The sequence below is a fragment of the Melanerpes formicivorus genome, unplaced genomic scaffold (assembly GCF_026170545.1).
Source record: "Melanerpes formicivorus ecotype bairdi unplaced genomic scaffold, bMelFor1.0.p_v2 SCAF_12, whole genome shotgun sequence".
NCBI lineage: Eukaryota > Metazoa > Chordata > Aves > Piciformes > Picidae > Melanerpes > Melanerpes formicivorus.
In genome coordinates this window covers 2,234,267-2,258,147 of record NW_027142364.1, presented here as the reverse complement: position 1 = coordinate 2,258,147, position 23,881 = coordinate 2,234,267, and the positions used below count along the sequence as shown (strand labels likewise).

General features: G+C 41.9%; 1 protein-coding gene across 1 annotated transcript in view; it reads right to left on the bottom strand.

Moving 5' to 3' along the window:
• LOC137444370 (multiple epidermal growth factor-like domains protein 6) overlaps positions 1–23,249 on the bottom strand; it is a 246,621-nt gene extending 223,372 nt beyond the window's left edge. The window contains exons 1-4 of the mRNA XM_068144947.1: positions 23,155–23,249; positions 9,030–9,164; positions 8,255–8,364; positions 6,315–6,419 (exon numbers count right to left, since the gene is read on the bottom strand). Of these exons, the coding sequence (XP_068001048.1) occupies positions 6,315–6,419; positions 8,255–8,364; positions 9,030–9,164; positions 23,155–23,249 (445 nt within the window). The remainder of the gene's footprint in view (positions 1–6,314; positions 6,420–8,254; positions 8,365–9,029; positions 9,165–23,154) is intronic.
• Between the last annotated feature and the right edge of the window lie 632 nt (positions 23,250–23,881).

Here is a 23,881-nt window from a genome sequence, read left to right as displayed (position 1 = left end):
ATGACAAACAACGGAAGCGCCACAGTCTACTCTGCTTCTGATGAGAAGAAACATCACTACATCTTGTTAGCTGTGTTTGTTGTTGAAAACACTCATGTTTTCAAATGTCTCTGCTTGGAAGGGTTTTGGATACTCTGGTACAACAGCACTGTTATTATTTTGACAAGTGCTAAAATAGACACTGCCCCTAATGCAGGCACAAGCAGCCCAGCTCTGAAGTGCTTCAGCACATACCAAGTCAACAGGATGCTCTCAGGCTGTCAAGAGCTCACACATCACTAGTGCTCCTTTACTGCCATAAAAAGGACCCAAAGCACCTACAGCTTCATATTTGCTGTCAGCCAGGACTTCCTGATCCACAGAACATGGTATCCAGATAGGAAGGTACAGAAGTGACGGATTGTTTTTCCCAGGAGTTGAAAAGCAGAGGAGGAAGGGAAAAAGCGCAGGATCACAGGATGTTAGGGGTTGGAAGGGACCTCCAGAGATAGAGTCCAACCCCCCTGCCAGAGCAGGGCCATATAACCATATAATCTAGTGCAGGTCACACAGGAACACATCCAGAAAGGGCTTGAAAGTCTCCAGAGAAGGAGTCTCCACAACCTCTGAGGAGCCTGTTCCAGTGCACTGTGACCCTTACAGCAAAGAGGTTCCTCCTCATGCTGAGGTGGAACCTCCTGTGCTATAGTTTATATCCATTGCTCCTTGCTCTATGACAGGGCACAACTGGGCAGAGTCTGTCCCCTCCCTCTTGACACCCAGCCCTCAGATATTTATAAACATTTATTAAATCCCCTCTCAGTCTTCTCTTCTCCAAACTAAACAGCCCCAGGTCTCTCAGCCTTTCCTCATAAGGCATTGCTTCAGTCCCTTTACCATCCTCATAGCCCTCCCTTGGACTCACCCAAGCAGATACCTGTCCCTTCTGAACTGAGGAGCCCAAAACTGGATGCAATATTCCAGGTGAGGTCTCAATAGGGAAGAATAGAAAGGGAGGAGAACCTCCTTCAATCTGCCGGACACACATGACTACATGCACTGAACTGCAGCAATTCGAACAAATCCTTTGTGCCATCACCCTCCTCTCTCCTCATGGAGAAATGTCATATTAAAAACTCTTTGGTAAAACTGCATGGGACTCATGGCCAAAATATATAAACAAGGTGGCAGAACACCTAGCAACAGTGAGGGCTTCACTATCAGCAGCGCTGCACAGGCACATTAAGAACTGATCTGCCCTCATACACACTCAGACATTATCTAGTCCCACTGAAACAAAGATCCATGAGAACTGAAGACATCTATGGGTAACAGATGCACAGGAGCTTCAAGCTTGCTGCTTGCTATGTTAAGGGATCCACAAAAAATGACAATTTGTAGCACTGTTTCATGGATACAAACTGCCCTGTAAAGCTGGTCTAGATCTTAAATCTCCAAGAAGAAAATACACGTCCCTACCAGAATGGCAGACAGGACATTAATCAGAAGTTTCATCAAATAACTCTTTGCAGAAATATTTCCTAGAGCGAAGTGGGAGAAAAAAACCTCTCAGTGAGTGAGAAAATATTTTTAGTTGCAAGAAGATAGATCAGAATCCATGCCATTTTAATCAATGATTTCAAGAAAAACCACCTCTCTTTTCAGTAGTTCTGTAGTGTAAACCCTAAAATACCTGGACTAGGTGCTGACATTTGTTTACTAAAATCTTTATAGAGCTCAATATCTTAATAGTGTGTGACCAGAGCTAAGGAAGAGATTGACAGCTAGTCAATGAACTGATGAATATCTATCTCATAAGCATTTTAGCTACCCATGTGGTGTGCATTTTGCCTTTATATCCGCATTCCAATGCTATTATCCTACGCTTAATTACTTGGGTCTCAAAGCACTTTACAAAAGGAATGAGCTATCATTATCAACATTTCATGTAGGAAGAAATTGAGGCATAGTGGCACAATTTGCTAAAAGTTATTGAACTAATATTCAAGGTCAGTAGCAGGTGAAAAAACAAAGCTCTTATCTCAAATATCAGGCGAGCACTGTATGCAGCAGACCACGCTTGCCACTCGAGATGCAGCACATGCTTCAGGCACACAATCTTCAGTCATCTACATCAGGCAGTGTAAAAGAATTGAAGATTCTACCTGCATTACAGTGTAATATTTAAATGTATTGACACTTAATCTGTTAACACTGTGTTCAGCCTCCTAGTGATTTAAGCCACTATGACAAACATGTCATCAGGAGATGACTTCCCTGACAAGGTTGCCCTGGCCATTCCTCACCTTTCAAACATCTCTTGATAACACCCATCATATCTCAGAGATGCTCAGTTGTAGTTACTCTCCCAATGATGGCACTCCTTTGTAATGCTGGGGGTTTGTTTCAGCCATGAAATCATGAAGCCCATGCAGTGCTCATTCTTCCTTTTAGTTAAAAAAGGAAAGTAGAACAGGAATAACTTGAGGCTTGATGACAAAATGTTTAGGAGTTAGTTTTAACTCCTCATTCTGCACTGAGCAATTTTACACATGGAGGAATAAATAGTTACACTTGTTTGTAGAATTTGGAATGCTTTCTCTAGCTACATGCCCAAGCCCAAGTCCCAGGTTGAATTAAACAAGCTAAATGAAATTAATTTACTTCCATGTCCAGCTCAGGTGGCTAGCAGGGCTCAAACAAGATTACCAGCACAACTAGTGAATAACAATGAAACCAGCACTGCAGCAGATTATTCTTGGTGCCAAATTTTACTTTTTTTTGTTGTTGTTGTTACAAATCTTCCCTCCCTTCCCACTGGGCTCAAGCAAAATGGGAATCTCAACCTCCAAACAAGTTTTAACAAAAAAAAGGGAAAGAAATAGAGCTTGCAAGTTTACATTGTAATTGATATAAGTCTATTATTACAAGACAAATGGCAGCAGACAATGAAAGAGACAGCTCAATCTGTTACTGAATGCCTGCAATGGTTGTATGAAGAGCTCGACCATTTCACTCATAAATCTTTCTTCTGAGTTTTTAGTGCTGCTTGTGTGGGTAAAATAATAAAACCATGGAGAGAAGCATACAAGAGATGCAGTAATGCATTTCTAGTCACAATTATGGCGTTTGCTACAGAAACCATAACACTTTCAGCATCTAATCAGAAATAATGTGTTATTACAGGCTGCTAAAACACCACAGGATACCTTTAAAACTCGGTAGATGTGATCAGGCCAATTGTGAATAATCATCTCTGCTACAGATTGCCGTGAGGTACTGGGCTGTCAGAAGTCACTCAACTATCTGTCACAAATTTTCTGCAGGACAGGCCAGGACAAAGCATGTTGCAGGCTGGTCTCCAGGAAGCTGAGCTACTTATCAACTTAGTGGCAAATGTAAACTCCAACCAGGAACAGACAAATTAGAATTTATAGTTTTAAAGAGTGAGAACACAAATGTTCAAAGTAACTGATTTTTACAATAGATTTCTTGTCTACCTACTATGGACTGTAGTGCACAGCAGGGAGATCATGAGAGCCACTGCACAAGTGAAATATTAGAATTAGCTGTCAACACTGAATGACAGAAACAGAAAGAAAGAGGCTGGAGAGGGGAAAGGTACAAAATAGGATACATGCCACAATTTTGCTCAAATGAGCGCAGAGTTATGAAATGCCCATGGTTCCTCCTGTCAGGAGACAGGCAGGAGTTGACAACACCAAGAGTGACAGAAACCATGATTACAACCAAGGATGCCCAACAAGCAGCTTTCTGCCAGCAGTTTGTGGTTTCATATCCACTTAGAGCCTCTCTTTCCCTGCAAAGGCCCTGAGGGGGCTACATGAACAGTCCTGCCAAAAGAAACGTGGATTGCATGCTTCCATTAGGTAGAAGGAGATGTGCCTCTGAACCAAAGACCCCTTTGAACAGCTTCATTGTATAAACTTTTCCACTAACATTTCACAGTACACATGCCAAAAGGCAAACTCTGGTTTTCCTGGCACCCATCTGTTCCACCAGATCTTTGAAGCAACAGATGCGGGTGGGAGAGATTTCTTTTCCTTTGGGTTAAGGGCTGGAAGGGAAATCATTTATTTTCCAGTAAGGTTGAAGAGGCAAGTAGGCAGGAAGGGACAGGCTGGACTTAATGGTCATTTTAAAATCACAATATATTAGCATTAAGTAATGAAGTCACATTAAATTCAAGCGAGTTTAAGAGAGCGATATTACAGCATCTGCTAGAGAAACAGAGGCTATAGCTGCTAGTTCCACATTGCCTTTTCTTTAGTTTTGCCTGCAGTGAATACAATACAAACCTCACAAGGATCAGACTGGAGACACCTGCAATGGTTAAGAGGCCTTCAACTCTAAATTACCTTGCTTTTGTTAGGCAGGTGAATGGTCCATAACATTCTTTCTGAAAGGAGGTTTTTCCCTTCAGAATTTAATTTATAAGCCCACTCCTGCCAGGCTGTGATAGCAGCTACTGTATAAACCTGAAAATGATGACTCCTGAAATTCCATTCAAACCTTAGAAATCAATAGAAAGCAGACAAAGCACCAAGATAAAAGTTCCACCCAACTGCAAAGATGCAGGATACCTCACATTGTTTTTACAGGGTCTGCAGTCACCAGCCTGTGAAAGGGACCACACGATCTCATTTCCAGTTTGAAAACCTGGCCTGTGCTATCCACATGCCTGCTGGAAATGCCTTAGTGCTGTAGGTATTTACAAGCAACAGAATGAGACTCTGAAGGCTAGCAAAGACACTTTAGAATTCACTGAGATTTATACTGCATTTGGCAAAAGCTTATCATATGGGCTCCTTAGAGATCCTGAGCCTGCTTGCCTTGAAGCAGCAGCTCTACTGTAAGTCAGTAACAAAGCAACCTGTGTTGGTGTCACTGTTTTGTACCAGGTTACAGATATAAACTTCTTGTTTCTAGGGCAGTAAATAAATATACCATTACAGCATCTCCCTTGGAGTCTGCTTAGCTGAGCTAATATTGTCTGAAGGTAGGTGTGGGCACACTGTGGTCTGATATAAGCAGAAGTTCCATCATAAGGAGCTCTGGATTTTATGTAAATACTTGCTTATACATGAGAAATGTTATCTGTGACCAGGCAATCAATGAAAACAACCCTGCTGCAATGTTTGCTGACTTTCTGCATTTCCCACTTACCATGTCTGCTGCAACTCCAGCTGCTTTATTACCTTCCCTGCAGGAGGCTGTTACCCATACAGACACAGCTGCTCTGCTGCAGTGAGCCCACACAAGACCCAGTCTATCACATAAGCCTCTGTGGAGCCCAGGGATCAAAATATGGCAGAGGTTATAAAATAAGCATGATACAAGTCATGTAGCAAGGAGAGAGCTTAGCTTCTCAGCTCTTAAAGGGATTGTTGTAAACAGTTGCTACATTCCTTCTCACTTGTACGTCAGACAAGCCAGGTGAGGATGTGAACATGAGAAAAATGAAAAGCCTAAATATTCAAAACTCTGCCTTTCTTTGAACAAAACACAATGTGCTTCAGCTGAAAAGGAAATTATCATTTGGCTAATACAAAAGAAATCCTTTGTCCCAATCACAGCCTTCTCTGAAGGAATTATTTTCACTCCCTCCTTCAGCAGCCAAATGCATGCAGTTCTGTAATTTTGGAGAGCTTCACACAGTATGTGATGGTCTTATTTCACATCAATTACAAGGCATTGTGAGTTTATCAGATTGTGAACCAGCACAGGAGAGCAAAAGATTCCCATTGAGAGTAGGTGATAGGCACGTAGAATTTAGTCTACAATATCCTAGCCCAGTTATTGAAATGAAAGATTAGAGCATAAATTTCAAGACAACTAGGAAATATTTGGTAGTGAGCTGTAAGACCAGCTCTGATACTTTCAGATGCACCAAAAAAAATCCCATGAATAAATACATCAGGCTCATTTTCCGCATTCTTCATGTACTGCCCAACTCATTTTGACTCAAAATTTACGCTTGAGGGTATAAGCAAAGCTGAGAAATTCAGAGGTACCACAAGAAAGTGAAAGTTTGGAAGTAACAGACAGATACAACACTGCTGATGTTGAATGGTATTATCCATTAGAGAAATTCATCCAATACCATCTATAATGACATTCTGATCTTTCTTTGTTCAAATTCAGCACTAAAGAAGGCAAATTTTGGTAAATGAAAGCATGACCAAATAACCAGCGAGAGTGCAGCAAAGGCAATTTGAAACTGAAGTCAACACCAAAGCAAACAAAATCATCCTTTAACACATTATTAAATACTTATTATTATTAAACACATTATTAAAGACAACTGAACTCACCATACTGGCAGCGAGGACCCTGAAATCCTGCAGGACACTGACACATCTGGGATCCAGTTTCAGAACACTTCCCTCCATTGAAACAAGTGCCAACGGTGCACAGCACTAAGAAAACAAAATTAAATAGGGTTGGGGGGGTTTTGTTGTTGGTTGTGTGCTAAGGACCCTCCAGAACTGCCTCTGTCACAGTCCTGCTCTAAGAGGAAGTTCCAAATAAGAAATCTAGATGAAGTAGAAAGGTTAGACTAAAGTAGAACCATGTTGATATGAAGAAATTTGACTTCAAAGTATCTAAGATAACGTGTATAAATATGAGGATGTTTTTAGGTCTCCAGAGAGACCTAATAACAGCCTTACGGTACCTTAAGGGGGCCTACATGAAGGATGTATAGAGACTGTTGGCAAAGGCCTGCAGTGACAGGACAAGGGGCAATGGCTTCAAACTAGAGAAGAGCAGATGCAGATTGGATGTTAGGAACAAGGTCTTTACCACGAGGGTGATAGAACACTGCAACAGCTTGCCCAGGGAGGTGGCTGAGGCCCCTTCCCTGGAGATATTCAAGATGAGACTCAATGAGGCTCTGGGCAACCTTATCTAGTTGAGGATGTCCTTGCTGATTGTTGGGACATCAGACTGGATGACCTTTGGAGGTCCCTTCTGGCTCAGACCATTCTATAATTCCATGTTTCAGAGGCAGATGATGATTTCTTAGGACTCAAAACACTGACTTCAGAAAGAAAGAGATGGACTGCTAGAAAATGCAGGAACGGTTAAGAAATACTGTTGCACAAAAAAAGATCCAAGGGAATTAGAGGATTTAATAGAATCAATAGGGTTGGTAAAGACCTCAAAGGTCATCAGTTCCAACCTATTACCTAATACCTCTCACCTCATGATTAACTAAACCATGTCTTCCCTTCCTGCAATGCAGAACATTTACTATAAGTTAAGTTCCACATATTTGAGCCAAACCTTTAAAGGGCCTGAAATACAAAAGAATATTTCAACCACTTTGGTGCCTTAAAGAATTCAAAGCAAGCCTGCACTGCTCTTTCGAGAAGAAAATAAATTTTATATTGCCACTGGTGTTCAAATACATTAAACTCCTTTACACTAGAGATGAAAATACAGATTGCAAACATATCTTTGACTTTTACAGCTAAACAGATGCACACTAAATATGTGGATTCAGGCTGAAACTAACAGGAACATCTCTCAGACTTGTTTTGGGGGTTTGTGAATACAAAGGAAACCATAAAAGCGAGCTCTCTGAACGCAGCTCTCAAGTTGGTATGAAGATTAAAAATGCATAGGAACAGATGCTAACTCTCATACAGAAAACACAATCACTGACAAAACAATAACAAAGCTCAACAGATTAGATCACTGAATTCTATTCATCTCTTGTTAACAGTGGCTAAAGTGCTTCCCTGCTTAAATTAAATTCTATCTTTTAGGAAAACATCTACTGATGACTAGAAATTACTAATAGAAACAGGTTCTCATCAGATGGAGAACTGTAGTGTAGAAACAATTGTTTCAATGGCAACAGCAGCAGTGGAAAAGCCAAAGCCAGTCAGACTCTGCAGCGAGTGCTACACCCAACAGCCATGTGCCTCACAGCAGATTTCTTTGCATAATGTGAGTAACAGCATTAAATTTGGTTGGCCTGTCATAGTCAGGCTGGCACAAAAACTGCTGCAGCAACTACAATCACTTTCCACTGCTCAGTTAAATTAGAGCTACTTCACACTTCTAACAGCGTCTCTAATTTTAAAACAAGTTTATTTTCCCCATCAATAGATCACCCAGATTGTAGATCACCCAGTCATGAAGAGCAAAAACTAAAATCCATCTTTCTGGAAGTAAACATCAGTTGGAAAGTCAGGCCTAAGGATGTCATCTCTCTTGGTTTGTCACAATTTTGCCATCAACTTACAGTGCAAACAGCCAGGTTCTGTGTCACGTTGGACCCACCCAGGGCAGCACTTATAGACAGTCTGATGCTCCAGTTTGTACACCTGCTTGTAAACTGTGTAGTAGCCAGACCTTGGAAGAGAACAAGTTTAAGAACAAATCAGAACTTCCAGCCCACTTATTGGCATCTCATCAGTAACAATCTGTATTCTTACATCCTATTTACTACACACTTCTCTAGTCCTTATCAGTAATTCCTGTTAAAAAATTAAGTAAATACAGCAAAATGCATCCTGATGAGCTCCAATGGCTCTAATATACTAAGCCCACTTTTTTTTCCCCCCCTGATGAAATTGTGTTGAGGGTAGTCAGAGCTGAGTCATTCTGGCTTGCAGTCAGTTTTTGGTTTTAGCTGTTCAGGGAGTCACATATCCCATCAGTTCTAAGCACATGACAAAAATGGAAAGACGTTCAATTTTTCAAAGTAGATGACTTGACAGCTGGACTTCACCTGAAAAAGGATGAGACAGGAGCATTTTCTGGTAATATAAAATTGTGATCTACAGACAGCTAAGAAGTTCATGACCCACTCAAAATGGGGGGAAAAAAAAGTTTCATTTTCCACTGAGTAATAAAAAGCCTTGAAGTCTCATCTGGACACTAACTATATCTATAACCAAGTCAACACATTTCAGATTAAATGGTTTACAACCTCTTGCATACACAAAGAGCAGTTAGAAATAATTTGCACTAAGTTCAGTAACAGAATCCATTGATAGCCACAGATAATATATTACCTTCTCTCATACCCCATGCACCATCTCCTCTTCGTGCAGCCTTGTTTCCACATCTTGACCATACGACTGAAGGCTTGGACACATGGCTGCTGGTGGCCTACCAGTGCCAACTCAACCACTGGACAGACATTTGGCCTTGAAGGAAAGAAGAGGATACACTTTTATTCCTAGCACAAAACTTAAAATTCTGGAGAAATATATATAAGGTTACATTGTGTAGAACAGAGAATCATTTTGGTTGGCATGATCTACGACACTGAGTCCAACCATTAGCTAAGTCTGGTTTAAATAAACTTAGTAACAGTTTAAAGCAGATTTTGCATAGCTGTTTAAAAATACTGTAGTTCCAGGACTTTTTAACACTCTGAACTGCTCAAACTGTTCTCAGAAAGCTCTAGAGTCTCCAGAAATGCCTGACAAATCACAAAGCAATGATTTCAGAATGCCTAAAGGTCCACAGACATTAACAGAGCCAAGATTTCACTAATGTGTTGGTTGCACAAATCACAAGCACAAACACATTCCTGATGGCAATTTTTACATGACAAGCCTCACTAACAACACACTACAGTATGCTGTTCCCAGAAAACCAAGGCTGAAATGTTGGAGCAGAATTTGTCTGACAACTTGGCAGCCACTCTTTGCTGTCTCTCAATAATATCAGCCAATGGCAACCCTTTCAGATGAGGCACTGCCTGAAAGGATGCCACCTCACAAGCTGAGGAGCAAATAGATGACTGAAATGAGGGAGCCCGAGAGGCTCTGTCTACACTAAGATCACTGAAAAAAGACCCTGCTGTGTCTTAGAGATGCAACAGCCCCTATTTCAGCTGATGTGCCATGGTGGGGATCAAAGACTTGACAACCATAGCCACTGACCTCCGCAGCTCAAAGACACTGAATAGTCAGCCTATATATATATATATATATATCAAGCAACAAAAACCCAGTGCCTGCCTTAGAAAAGGGTCCATAAAGAGAATGAAATTCAAGCTCCATACAAGTCCATGGAAGCTTTACCAGCAATTCAAGGGCAGATAAGATTTATCTCAACTACTGCTGTAGGAAGTGTGCATTCTGTAAGAGCCTCCCTTCGCTATCAGCTCCCTCAGGGAAGCACATGAAATTCATAAGAGGAAGTATCGTTGTTCTCTGCTGATTATTCCTAAAATAACAAGACCAAAATAAAAGCGTCGCTTTGTAGGATGATATGTGATCTTCAGCCTGCTACCTAGCCCTAGCTACAAAAATAGCAGGATTTCAGGAGGAATTGGAGGGTCAAAAAAGGGCACATCTTGTTGGCTTGGCAGAGATTGTCAGCCTTATTCCGATTTCTTTGCTATGCAGCAAATAAGGAAATGTTGCATGCCAGAAAATAACTGCAGAAAACATGCCGAGTCAAAAGCCATGGAACAAGAAGGGGTTTTGTTGTTTTAAGGCAGGAGCCTACCATAGCAAAAAAATGACATTAGTTCAGTGATTTTTAAGTAGTTTACAGATTAACATAATTAAATCATTCATTCCCCAAGACAGCCTGCTCTAGCTGTTGAAGGCTTTGCAAGTTTAAACAAAACTAGAGGGGAAATGCAGACCTTTTGGTAAACACTGAGTAGTACACAAGTCCTTCCCTAAATTCCAGCTTGAGACCCCTCCTTTGGCTTGAGAGTAATGAAGAGACTAACACCCTGACACACTCAGCTCCCTTTGTCAGAGGTGTCAACGTGAGCCTGTGCTAGAAAACAGCTATTGGGTTTTCTGCATTAACAAGTTACAGAGCTGTTCTAGCCCAACGAGCTGCCTGGCAGTTCAAGTTGTCATTAGTTATAGTGGATATTGTTAATATCTCAGTCAAGATTTACAGTGTTTCTTATCTCAGAGACCCAAAGTACTTTACAACTCCCTATCATGTCTGAAGATCACAGAAGGTAGCCTATCTTTCACCTGCAGATCTTCAGGTAGTTGACAAACATGATTACATTAAGCCTGTACAAAGCAGGAAAATACTATAATCACAATCAGTTTTACTGCTGACCTAAATCCTTGGAAGCAACCCTGCTTGCCTAGATCAATTTCTCTCCACAACAGTCCCAGTACTGTGCAGAAAAGTCTTGGCAGACACCAGTGGTCACAAAGCACACCTAGACTAGGATAACCAAGTCAAATCTCACAAAGGTACCTTCTCAGCTGAGCCTGGGACATCCACTTTACTGTAAAGAGAATCTTGGCCCAACAAGGGCACTCCAGAAAAACAGATTTTAAAATCAACCAATCACTTCAAGAACCAACACCCTAGCTGGATCACCATCTTAATTCCATTAGAATTATGATTAGTGCCATCAATTAAGGTCTTTACTGCAAGGGTGGTGAGACACTGGGACAGGTTGCCCAGGGAAGTGAGAGGTGTCCCGGCTCATGGCATGGCAGTTAAAACTAGATGATTTTTAAGGTCTCTTCAAGATCAGCCATTCTATGAATTCCAGGTAGCCTACATTAAGGAAGTGAGAGAGAGAAATTGAAGTGTGCTCTGGTTGTCTTATCTCACCATGGAAAAAGAGCAAAGAGTGCATTTGTGCTAGAAATCCTTATCTTGAAGAGAAATTCATTTCCTGAACTAGAACACCCATTTCTCCCAGCCTTTGGAAGAACTGCTCATCTCTATCACCCTAACCCACACTTGCAGTGGACATCCCTCCCACATTTCTCCATGTTTTCCCCCATCACTGCAGGGTATTTTCTATTGTTCCTTGTTTCCCATTCCTTGGGTTTGCCCCAGCAGCAGCCGCCAACACCATGAAGCAAGACAGAAGACAGTAGCAGCATAGTTAGAACAAGAGGGAGCAGCCTCAAGTTGCAACTGGCTAGGTTTAGACTGCACAATAGGAAAAAATCTTTTCCCAGCAAGAGTGGGCATTGGAATGTGCTGCCCAGGGAGGTGGTTGAGTCACTAGCCCTGGATGTATTTAGAGGTTGTTTGGGGAAATGATTTAGGGGTGAACCTTGTAGAGCAGAGTTATGGGTTGGACTTGACGATCCTAAGGGTCTTTTCCAACCTGAATGTTTCTGTGATTCTGTAGTTTCAGACTGCCTTAAATTCCTCCAGGAACCGCCCTTTGTCCACATTCCCATGTCATCTCCATTTCTTAGCAATCCCAGCTACCCCTTCCTCTCAAATTACCTTGCAATTTATGATATTTAACTGAAGTTCGGAGCCATTGTTCCCAAGCCATTCTTAGTGCAAAATCTGCCACTTGTTTCACATCCAAAGGAGGTCTTTGTATGCCCAAAAATCTTGCCTGCTTCTTTTCCATTACGTCAGCTGGTCTAATAAAACCCTTGCCTTACTTAGCAACCATGACTTACTTAGCAGGCTTTTTAAAATGACTCTCCCTCCAGTGAATAGAACATCATGTACTGATAATTCATGCATATCTCCTTTTATTAGAATTGCCTAAAACTTCCCAGATAAAGGTACATTCATATGCATTTCTCTCCCATAAATAAATAAAAAAAAAAGCAAAAGCTGAATATTGTTAATGACACATTGAGCCCATCCTACAAATTCTTCCTCGTGTGATATTGCCATGTTCCCAGGAATAGCTGTATTGACTTCTAAGAGAGAGTTAACAGGAACAAATGGTGCTCACAGAAGAAATCAAGCCAGCAGCATGAAGTCATATGTTTATTAAGATTCATTCAAAGTAAGCCATTCCTTCGAGATGCCCTTGGGATAATTTAAAGGCAGACATCAAAACCTCTGCTACACTATAATTCAATAGCAGCAATTGCATAACATGCAATCCTCTGCTGGCACAACTGGCAAATAAAAGGTGCTCTCTCCAATGATGAGCCATCTTCACAAGTCCACACATAGTCAAGGCACCAGTTTTTAAGCCATCTGACTCAGTGCTCTTGATACTTTACCTGTAAAATGTCAGAACAATTTCTTAGGCAAGACCACAGCTACTGAAAACACAGGTTTGTGTTATGGCTTTGATTAGTTAGAGGACATCTAAGACTAACCTGAACCCTCAAATAGATATAATGATATGTCTAGAGGAGAGCTCCATTTTCACTCCCATGCCCTTTGCATCCATAAAATATTTCTTAATGGGAGTTTAAGTGTTAAAACAAGCACACAAATGCACATTATGGTCTATGATTTGACTGATACACCAGTCCCCTAAAACCTTTTTATGCTGATGCTCTCTGTTAGCCAAGACTAACACAAAGGCTATTATTAGCTTGTCAGTCTGACTCGGGCAAGCCAGAAAGCTCTCTTTTAATATTTGCATTAGGAGACTGCCCTTTAAACAAAGACACCCTACACACTTCCAGCTCCAGTCTTAAGATTCTAATGAACAGATAATTAGGCTAACATGAAGGGAGAGCAGCCTTGACTAATCATATGGCTGTGATGCCTGCGAACCAGTGCACAACAGGAAAAGTTCAGAGAAAATTAAAAGCATCTCCAGGCAGGAGAGAATTCATTTCTGCATTTAGAATTTAAAAGAGTGTGTGTATATATATCTTCATACAAAAATATTGGCAAAAAAAGCAACCAAGGATGTCTATTAAATGCAAAGATGGCAAACCTCACTCAAGGGATTCCACAAGCCTCAAGTTACCGAGGCAGTTATACAGGCAACCTCTCGCTGCATACTCATCCCTTTGTTTATTCTCCTCACCAGTCATTTGCTGTCCATTTCAAGCAGCAACCTACAAGCTCAGTGGGGTCCAGTCTTGCTCACCCAGCACCCCACAGCTTTTGAGCATGCTATCCACAGTGAGGCAACTGTGGCCATTCACCCTGAGCTGCAATTCTACAACTTCCACCTCCAGCTGTCAACACCACCTGTATGACCTCAACAGGGCTTCCCTGAGAAAGGATTCCAGCCTTCCCATGACTCAAAAGGGAGGATGTGGACATGCTGTTTCCCCACTCAGGTGAAGTTCTCTGCACTTTTATCCTTGCCCATGATTTTTCAAGTTTGAGAAGGGTATCAGGCCATGGCTCTTTCGTATGCACTCATTCAAGCATAAGTAGTTCTGTATAGCAATGGATGTGAGGTGCACATGGTTTTCACATACAGGAACAGGCAGTTACAAGCTATCTGCTCATGGGATCACAGATACAGCTTTCCACACATGCTCCTGTCTCTTTTGGACCATGCAGGTCAGAAGTGAAGAGATGGAAAGACAACTGAACACAGGACATAAAGGCAACAGCTCCACCATTTCAAAAGGTATATCATGATCATTTCTGTCACAAGACTATTTCCTTAGTCTGCTTTGCATGATCCCAGCACCTGGCTCTTTGAATGACAATTGAAGGAAACCTCATTCCCTCAATCCACTTTTTTTTTCCCCAGCTCAAATCAAGCAGCTAAAGGTAGGTAGATTTAATGTTAGGAAGAGAGCAAACACACATCAAGATATCCCTAAAGGTTTCTTTCAACAGCACCAACTTTAAATCAAAACATTAATGAATACGAAACAAAGAATGATTTGCTGTCTGATTTCAGGCCTTTCCACAGAGACTAAGTGAATGACATCCCCTTCCACACTAAGTCAGAAGGCTGTTAATATCTCCCTAAAAATGAGATGTTGCAGCCTGCACTGCCTCAGCAGAACAATTTGCAGCCCGAATGCTATTGATCTTCGGGTGAAAGTCAATAGATGAAACCTGTCATAAGAAGCAACTTGCTGCAATTCTGTGTTATCAAAACACTAATTGGTGGCTGCTCCTTCCCTTTATGCTGTTATTAAAAGTTTAGGAAAGCAAAGTCTGTGTGCTTTTAGAGATTTTCAGTTTGAAGAGATCAAATGGGAACTTTCCTTCAGGAAACCAAGATTACAGTCAGGGCTAAATTCTCCACTGCAGTGATGCCAATGGGTGGCTTTGCTCTAGACACACCCTGATGTTGATCAGAACATAGCTGTATAAGTTGCAATAGCTTGGACTGGAAACTTCTCAGACTACAAAATTGAATCTCCTCACATCACACAAGGAAAATGGTCCCAAATTCTTATGAAAGAGACCACTAGAATGGCAGGTTGGCACCAAGCAGAAACCCACCTGGATACATTCCTCTGGACAATACCCTAAGGGGTCCTGCTTTGCAGGATCCAATCCCTCTATGTCCTTTGCAACTCCTAGCATTCTGTGAAACATATTGCACCAGAGAGAAGAGGTCAGCAACAGGGTGTATGCAAACAGGATATGGATCAGAAGTTTGCTACAAATCTCAAGTAGAATGGAAAGAAAAGGCACATTTCACCCAAACAGATGAAAAAGTCAAATTAAGAAGTAGGCCACAGAAATACGAGGTCCAAATAACAAGTTAAATATTTATTTATATAGAAACAAAGCTAAATTTTGTCTCTAGATATTTCTTGCTTAATAGCAACAATAATTCACAGAAGCTGGGATGGCAGAAGATGCTTTTCTTCCCTTTTAAACTGCCAAGCTCCCCTTTATAGCCTTAATCTATTTTAAGGCTCATTTCCCCACCTTTTCCAGATAAAATTAATCAGCACTACCAGAGACAATTAGGACATCCTGCTCCCTTGACCACTAATCAATCCCTGCTCTCCACTGATCCTGTCTCAATATTTGTGATGTTTATATGCCCTCTGGGATCTGGATTGTAAGCACCAGGCTCATTTAGATTAGGTCTCATTATCACTGCTGTTCTCTGATCTGTGGATGAAGGTCCACCACAGAAGGCTCTCTTCGAAGCCCACAAGTTACTAATGCATTGCTGTGTCTTATTCACATCCTCCCTCTGATTAGATGGAGCAGCTAAATAACATGAGCCTTCTCTCAGCCTTTGTGAACTGCATCTAGATTAAGAGCAAATCAATGCCAAATGATTAATTACACACTCAGCTATTATAACAACAATAAGAGTTTTGGTTTGTACAGCTATCGAAGTGCAGTGTCTTTCCTTTAGCTCCTATTTAAGTATCTTTCTCCCTCCTGCAATCCCAAAGAATCTATTTTGCCTAGCAGGAAAAGCAGGTCCCGATCATTTAACCAAGATTTGCCAAGTCACTTTCAAAAGTCTAGATGTGGGGTTTCTTATTATTATTACTTTTAATAGTGTCACTTAGCCTCAGTCCCCAGCAACATCCAGGTAGTTTCTTCTACTGGCTGACATCTGCAGGCACCCAGGGGTGCCTGCAGAGTCAGGTAAAGCATCAAGTGAAGCACATACAGGGTGGCAAAAATAGTATCACCACAAACATTTGGAGGTTAAAGCTGTGTATAACCAAATAACCTTTTGGAACCTTCAGCATAAGGAGGACAGGAGCCTGTTGGAGCAGTTACAGAGGAAGGGCACAAAAATGAGAAAAGGGTTGGCGCACCTCTGGTATAAAGAAAAGCTGAGAGTTGGGGTTGTTCAGCCTGGAGCAGAGAAGGCTCCAGGGAGACTCTATTGTGGTCTTTCAGTGCTTAAAGAGGAACTACAAGAAAGATGGGGACAGACTTTTTAGCAAGGCCTGTTGTGACAGGACAAGGGGTAATGGTTTGAAACTCTAAGAGGGGAAACTTAGAGAAGGAAGACTTTTTATTATTATTTTATTTTTTATAATGAAGATCTAAAACAGAGGCCCAGGTTGCCAAGCGAGGTGGTAATGCCCCACCCCCGGAACCATTAAAAGTCAGGCTGGACATAGCCCTGAGCAACTCAATCTAGTTGAAGATGCCCCTGCTTACTGCAGGAGGGTTGGAAGTAATAACTTTCAAAAGGTCCCTTCCAATCTCTGCTACTGTATGATTCTATGAAATATCTGTTGTCATTCATATTCAGGGAAGTGTGCATATTACTTGTGTCTACTGTACCCCAAATAGTTGCTTGTCCCAGAAGACAGCTCCAAGGTGCCCTGGGAATCTCCTCTAGCTTGAGCACCTCCCTCAGGCTATTCTCATAGCAGCAGTGCTCCAGCCCTTGAATCATCTTGTAGCCCTCCTCTGGACTTGCTCCAACAGGAAGTCAATGACTTCATTTCTTATACACAATAATTCTCAAACAAAGCAAACATAAAACCACTATGCCCATAACGTATTTCATCATTTAAGTATTCTGTTATAAAACAATATAAAGCACCTTATCAAGCTTCCTTCTCAGGCATAGCCCAAGATATTATGATATATTTTCAATACCAAGTTAATTTGTGTACATAAAAGCAGTCTGGATGTGGTGTTCTTTACTAAGCAATAATTTGAATCAAGTCCTGCTCTGACTTAAAAGGAAGGCAGCATGGTGTCCCTACTAAAGAACACAAAGAACATCAGCACTGAAATAACATCCTCCTTTTCACACCTCCACAGGTCAAAAGCACTGAGAAAAATACAGCCAAGTATTATATCTGGAAGCATCTCTCTTCTTGTACTCAAGTTTACCTCTGGAAGAATTAATGACTGGTTTAAAACCTAGACCAGCATGGGATCCAAAGTAGAAACCCAAGACTACAAATGTTCAGCATGCAATTTTAAAATGCTTTGATTTAGCAGTAATGAAAGGAAATTTCTTTCTCCTCAGAAATAAATTAAAAGCAATAGATTTTTAGAAAGAATGCAAGCAATAACAGGCTTCAATTTCAGAGGGAGGAAATCTATTAACCATGTTCAAAGAGAGAAGGTATTTAATTGGTGAATAACACAAGTCCACAAGATGGTCTGTTAACTCTCTAAGAGCCAAAGCATCACTTCCAAAGAAGCTTCTGCTAACAAGTCCTTCAAAGAATAAATTTGACATGAACAGATAATCCTACCCCTCCTCACCAGGAGGTTTCTTCAAATGAATTAAAAACATCCCCTGTTGTGCTCTGTCATATCTAGATGATGGCAGACATAGCTGTGATAAATAAGCTAGCTGGATATAAACACTGCAGAAAAGTCACAGCAAAAAGGAGATGGTGGGATCTTAGAGCTGCCTTCCAATACTTGAAAGGGATCATAGAGGAAGACTGGAGAGAGACTTTTCACAAGGGTGTCTAGCAATAGGACAAGGGGGAATAGTTTTAAGTTAAGAGAGACTGGATCTTAGGAAGATGTTCTTTGGTATGAGGGTAGTAGGATTCTGGAATCAGTTGTCCAGGGAGGTTGTGGATGCCTCCCCCCAGGGGTGGGAAAGGCCAGGTTGGATGAGGCCTTAAGCAGCTGAGTCTAGCAGAGAGGCATCCCTGCCCTTGGCAAGGAGGTTGGAGTAGATCTCAGAGGTCCCTTCCAATCTAAGCCACTCTATGATCCTAGTCATACTGCAAAGAGTATATGCATATAGCAAATAACTAAACTGTATAAACATTGCCTAGTGAAGCACAACTAAACCTGAAGAAAGACTGACAAATTGTCCCCTCTCAGGCTGCAGTTCAAAATGTGTCCTAAGATGCCAAATCCCATTAAAATGGAATGGGAGCAGGGGCTCACCTACCTTAAACTTGCTGATTTAAGAATCATACAGAGTATACAAGCTATCATGTTTATGGGCAGGAAAGATTTAAACATCTTTTAAGTGCATTATGTAATGTCTCTGATAAGCCAACTTCTTTATGAAATTGGGAAACATTTTTCAGTCAATCAAGTACATCTTTGATAAATACAGCAACTAGCACATTTTATGATCATATGTTTTTATAGTCTTGCAGCTATTTCAGAGTTCAGGAGGTAGTCTTAATCTTATTTCTCTTGAAAAGCAAGAAAACGTGCCATAAATCAGGACAAGAACTCTAGCATGATAACATTCATTCATTATCTTTATAAGTCTCCTGCCAATGAATATAATGGAGAAGGGCTAAAAAGCAACCCTTTACCATCTGTTAGAAGATCAAACTCAAAATTAAATTCTGTGTTTCAGCGTTTCTAGGGGGAAATTAAGTGTAAACTCTTCGAACAAAACACCATGATTCTGTGTTGTAATGCTGACCAGCATGAGCTCTATCTGGTGGCAAGATCCTGTAGTGCACAGGCTAGGAAAGACTTCCTTGTTCAGCGTCACATTCAAAGATGAGAAACATCTTGGTCTTCCAACATTTATTTTTCTTTCCTAGAAAGAGCTACTGGATATTAAAGGACTGGGGGAGCTGAAGGGGGAGGATGGAAATGAGGGGACAGGACTGACAATTTTCACAGCAAAGCATTTAAACTCTACTTAATAGAATCACATTATCCAGACCTCAAAGGCTGGAGGTAGCAACTTATTCAAGAGTACTAAGAGCTTACTGCAGCCTTGGAGATCCTAGGCAGACAGAATTGGGGAGAAGTATTTGAGATTTCAGCTTAAAACAGAACAAAAACTTCCTAGGAAAAATTCAAAAAGAATTTGCCAGCATCACTTCAACCAAGGTTTAAAGAGGGTTGATAAGAGGTAACTTAATCCTAAATAAGACAAGATAAAAACATAAATACACCAGTAGCAACCCAGTTGATTTTCACTTGCACTTAACTATCAAGTCCCTGAACACAGGATAGCCCATTCAAAGAAACAGAAGAAGGTTCTACTGCATTTTAGCTTGAAAAACTAAACATACTTTGAGCCTTTATTTGAGGCTAGGAACACAAACTTCCCTCACACCTGCAAATTGGCATCACTGGAAGTGAAAATGCAGCATATTGGCTAAGCAGTTGATACACAGAGACAATTTCTCACCAAGAAATTATGACATGACCTACTTTTCACATAATTTGGAAATTATTATGACAAAACACCAGGCTCCAAGTTAAACCTGCATCACCATAGACTTTGAAGCAGCACTTCAGGTGTTGTTTTCTGTATTGCATTCCAACATATTCAAAGTGGTATACAATTAGTTCCACTGTGGCAATCAAGATTCAGAAGTATCTCTTCATATGGAAATGTTTATTACACAAGTAGTTGTACCTTGAAATACATTCCAGCCCTCAAAATAAGTGGACTTCATCCTTCTAATTATACCTAAAAATATTTATAATACCTGAAAGTGTCCACAGACACATCAGTCTGAAATAAGACAGTGCAAACACAGTCCTGGACCTTTGTAGTCCAATAACAGGCACAATAAAAGGACCAAGTCTACTTGAGTGCTGTAAATGTAGATATCATGTAAACACTACATTTTGCTTTTGGGAATATGATTTGTCTGGAGGAGTACAACTAAGCCTGCAGTGCCCCACAGAATTGAGGAAGCTGGAAAACTGTTTTTCAGACAGGAATTCATCTCTAAATCCAGGTGTTCCTTGGAATGTGATCAAATCTAGTTGCTTTTGGATAGAGTGAAAGTATGCAGCTGCAACATCTGAGCAGTCAAATAAAACCTAAACAAAGTAGTTTTATTGCAAGGCAGAGATTGGATCTTCCAAACCAAATCAGACTTTTCAGATGTCATCCTGGAGTTGTGTACCCACAAAGCTTAACATTGGCTTAACATTGACAGTGACAAAGTTTCTCTCATGACTTTTTCCAAAGAGGTCCTCATTCCTGTGTCACTTGGGAATAGAAGAATCCATTCTAGAGCCATGAGTCAATCCTAGCTATGAAAGGTAATATTTATTGCACAAAGGGGGTTTCTAGCACATAACCACTCCTTCCTTTTGCTCTGTCCTGTATAGCTATGAGCAAACAAGTTGCACTCCTAAAAGTTGTAGTGGAATGTTTCTCAAGGAGAGGATTTAAGACGTCTGACAGCAACTCAAGCCCTCTACTCTTAGCTCCTATTTCTGCATCATCCCACTGCTACCCCCAACCTTCTGTGAAGTACAATCCTGAAGCTGAACTCAATGCTACAGAGTCACACATGGAATGTCATTATACATGCCAGTTTTGAACTGCAAAGTGAACTCCTACCAAAAATGTGTTTTTTACGATGTGAGCTGGTTAATTGCCATTTCAAGGCCTAAATAGCATGCTTTTTATTTGTTCTCAGGTCGTTCCAGTGTTCTCTAAAGTTCTAATACAAGATCATCAAGGGCTAATTGTCTGGAAACATAGTTGATGGAAATAGCTAGTCATCCTATAATCTGTTCTACATTAAATCTCCTCAGGGGGCTTGGAAGCAGAACACCAACATCCACACAGTTCCCTTGCATTTTTAGCTAGGAGCAAATACTCAAGTTAGCAGCAGAACTAAAACAATTATGAAGAACATCCTGCATATCCTCAGCCACATAAGATTGCAATCAAAACAGCAAATGCTAAAGAAGAATGCACCCAGCACGGCATGTTCCAAGGGATACATTTGTTGCTCTCAGACCATTGACAGCAGATGCCCAAAGCTAAAAAAACCCAAACAAACCAAATGACAACAAGCAAACAAAAAAGCCACAAGCAAAACAAAAACAATTACTAGAACATGCCTTACACAAAGTGTCCTTTTGGGGGTTTCACTGTTTCTTGGTCAAGGCTGGTGGGCTTACTCCTAAGTAGTAATAGCATCTTGTATTTCAGTTTGCATCAAAGGTAAAGTCTCTAAATACTCTTCAGTAAGTTTGGAGCAATGCTTGCCCTAGCCTAGTTATAGTAATTATAGTAATATGCCTCTTGGGAAAAGCACTCAAGGTTCTGCCATGGGTATGGGGGTTTGGGTGGGATTATTTTTTTGATTGCTGCTGGCTCACTGCACTGTTGCTCCCAATATCAATATCCTCCTGCAGCATCATTTCCAGAAGAGAATGTTTCCTGCTCTCTCTCAGTGACACTATCTTTAAGGAGGTAAAATCCAACAAAACAAGAAGTAATCGTATGGAGGCAATTTGCAGTTAACATCACCTCCAGCCTCAGAAGTGCAGAATCATAGTTATTGCCTATGTCAAATGCAAACAGATTCATGTAGGTGAACAGCACTCTTCCTCAGAGTAACTGCTTAAAGAGAGCAAGAAGCACCGCTGAAAGAAACAGAGCACTTCTAAAACACCAAAAACGCTTTACCGGAACACAAACTTGACTTCTGTAAACACTGTGATGGATACTTAGTGCTCTAGCAAAAGAGAGCAACATAAACCACCTTAAAAGCACTTCTAGTGAATACCTACTTAGACAATGTTGCATAAAAAGTCGGTGAGCAATAGGCTGAGAAAATTCACTTTCACGACAGAAGGAATAAGTAAATTGAAACCAATGTAAATCCCACCCTTTTAGAATTGATTAAGTCAAAGAAATAGGAAAAGAGGTTAGAAATCAAGGTGTACAAAGACATCTGAAAAGGCTATTATCAGGTTGCTTTGGAGGGGAGAGCAGGGGAGGTACATTCCTTAAAACCACAGGAGGAGCTTTGCAGAGAAAAACGTGCCTGACACAAAGCAAGTTAAAACTCCCAGAAATTTTATATTCAATTCCAATGAATAAAAACTTTGACTGTAAGACTTTGTGCATTCTGGCAGCAATGCTACTGCAGATCGAGACCAGAAAACTACCTTTTGACAAAACCTCTACATTGTATTTACAACGAAGGCCATTTGTTGCTCATGCCACGCAAAACACCCTATTGAAACTTGCTTCTGCATAAGGACCCGGACGCGCACATGTGGACCCAGGTCCTTTGTGTCTGCAGCCGAGCTGTGCTCACAGCTGCGGAGGGATGCTCTCCATCGCTCCCACCTCTCCACGCTCATGATCTCTATTCCTCCTGACTTGGATTTATAGTTTATTCCCGATTTTTCTGTTGCTGTTCTCCACCAGGTAAAGCTCAGCATAGCCCCTCAGAAAGCACGGAGGAGCACAGCTGTACAAGTCCCAGCTCTGCCATCCGCTCGATTTGAAATGAGAAGAAAGAGACTCGGTGATAGCGATGCACTCCATGAAGCTCACTTCAGTTGTGGAATCAATGTCAAGGCGGCTCGCCCGCCTTCCCTGCGGGGCTGCAAGCCTCACAAGTCACCCTTCACACAAAACTCCACGGAGCAGAAATCTGCGCTGCGGGGTGGGGAGGGCCCTCAGTCACCTAAAGGCTCACCCAGCCAAACTTTCTTTGTCGCAGGGTGAAAGCTCGGTGAATACCGAGCTGCACTCAGCGGCGGAACCAGGACAGGAGCAGACGGAGAGCTGGATCCTGCCCCGAGACAAAAGCAGAGCGCCCGGCGCTGCCTGCCCAGAGACCCCCGGAGCCTCGCCGCGCCTCCGAGCCCCAGACCCCCGCCGGCCCCACTCACATGCCCCGCTGCAGCCGCGGCTCCGTCTCGCCGTTCGCCCAGGCGGCCAGCGCCCAGCACAGGCAGAGGCACAGGCAGACCAGCCCAGCTCCCATCTCCCCGCCGAGGGAAAGAAAGGGAAGGGAGGCGGAGGACGGCTGCGGCTCGGCAACACCGGCAACTCCACCGGTAGCTGCTCCTCCGGCAACAGCGGCACCAGCAGCCACCAGCCCTCCAAATCATTTAAAGCGGCGGCCAGGCGCGCCACTGGCTGGGCGGCCCCGGACCGCCCCCGACAGTTCCCCGCTCTCCTCCTCCTCCTCTTCCTCTTGTGCCCTCCTCCCTGTCCCTTTTTTCCTCCTTCTCCTTTGCCATGCTTTTTCGTTTTCTGTTCATTCCTCTCCCGACTCTGATCGTGTACTTGCAGTCTCTTCTCATCTGCAGCATCTCTTCGGTTCCTCTCCTTTAACAGGGACTTTCCTCCCGGTCTGCAGTCATGTCGTGTACAACACGGGGCGGGTGGAGATAAGGAGAGATTTGTTTTCACTGAGTATTATGTGAAGTTACATGCATGCTCATGTTGATGATCGTGAGCAGTTCTCGAGGAGAGATGACCAATCTCTCCATTTCTGTCTTTACTGCAACGGACACATCTTGGCTTCTTCCTCTGCTGTACTCTCTGCGAGAAACAGACCTTAGCTTCTTTTTCTTCCCCTGGCCCTTCTTTGTTCTGTGTGTTGAACCCCAT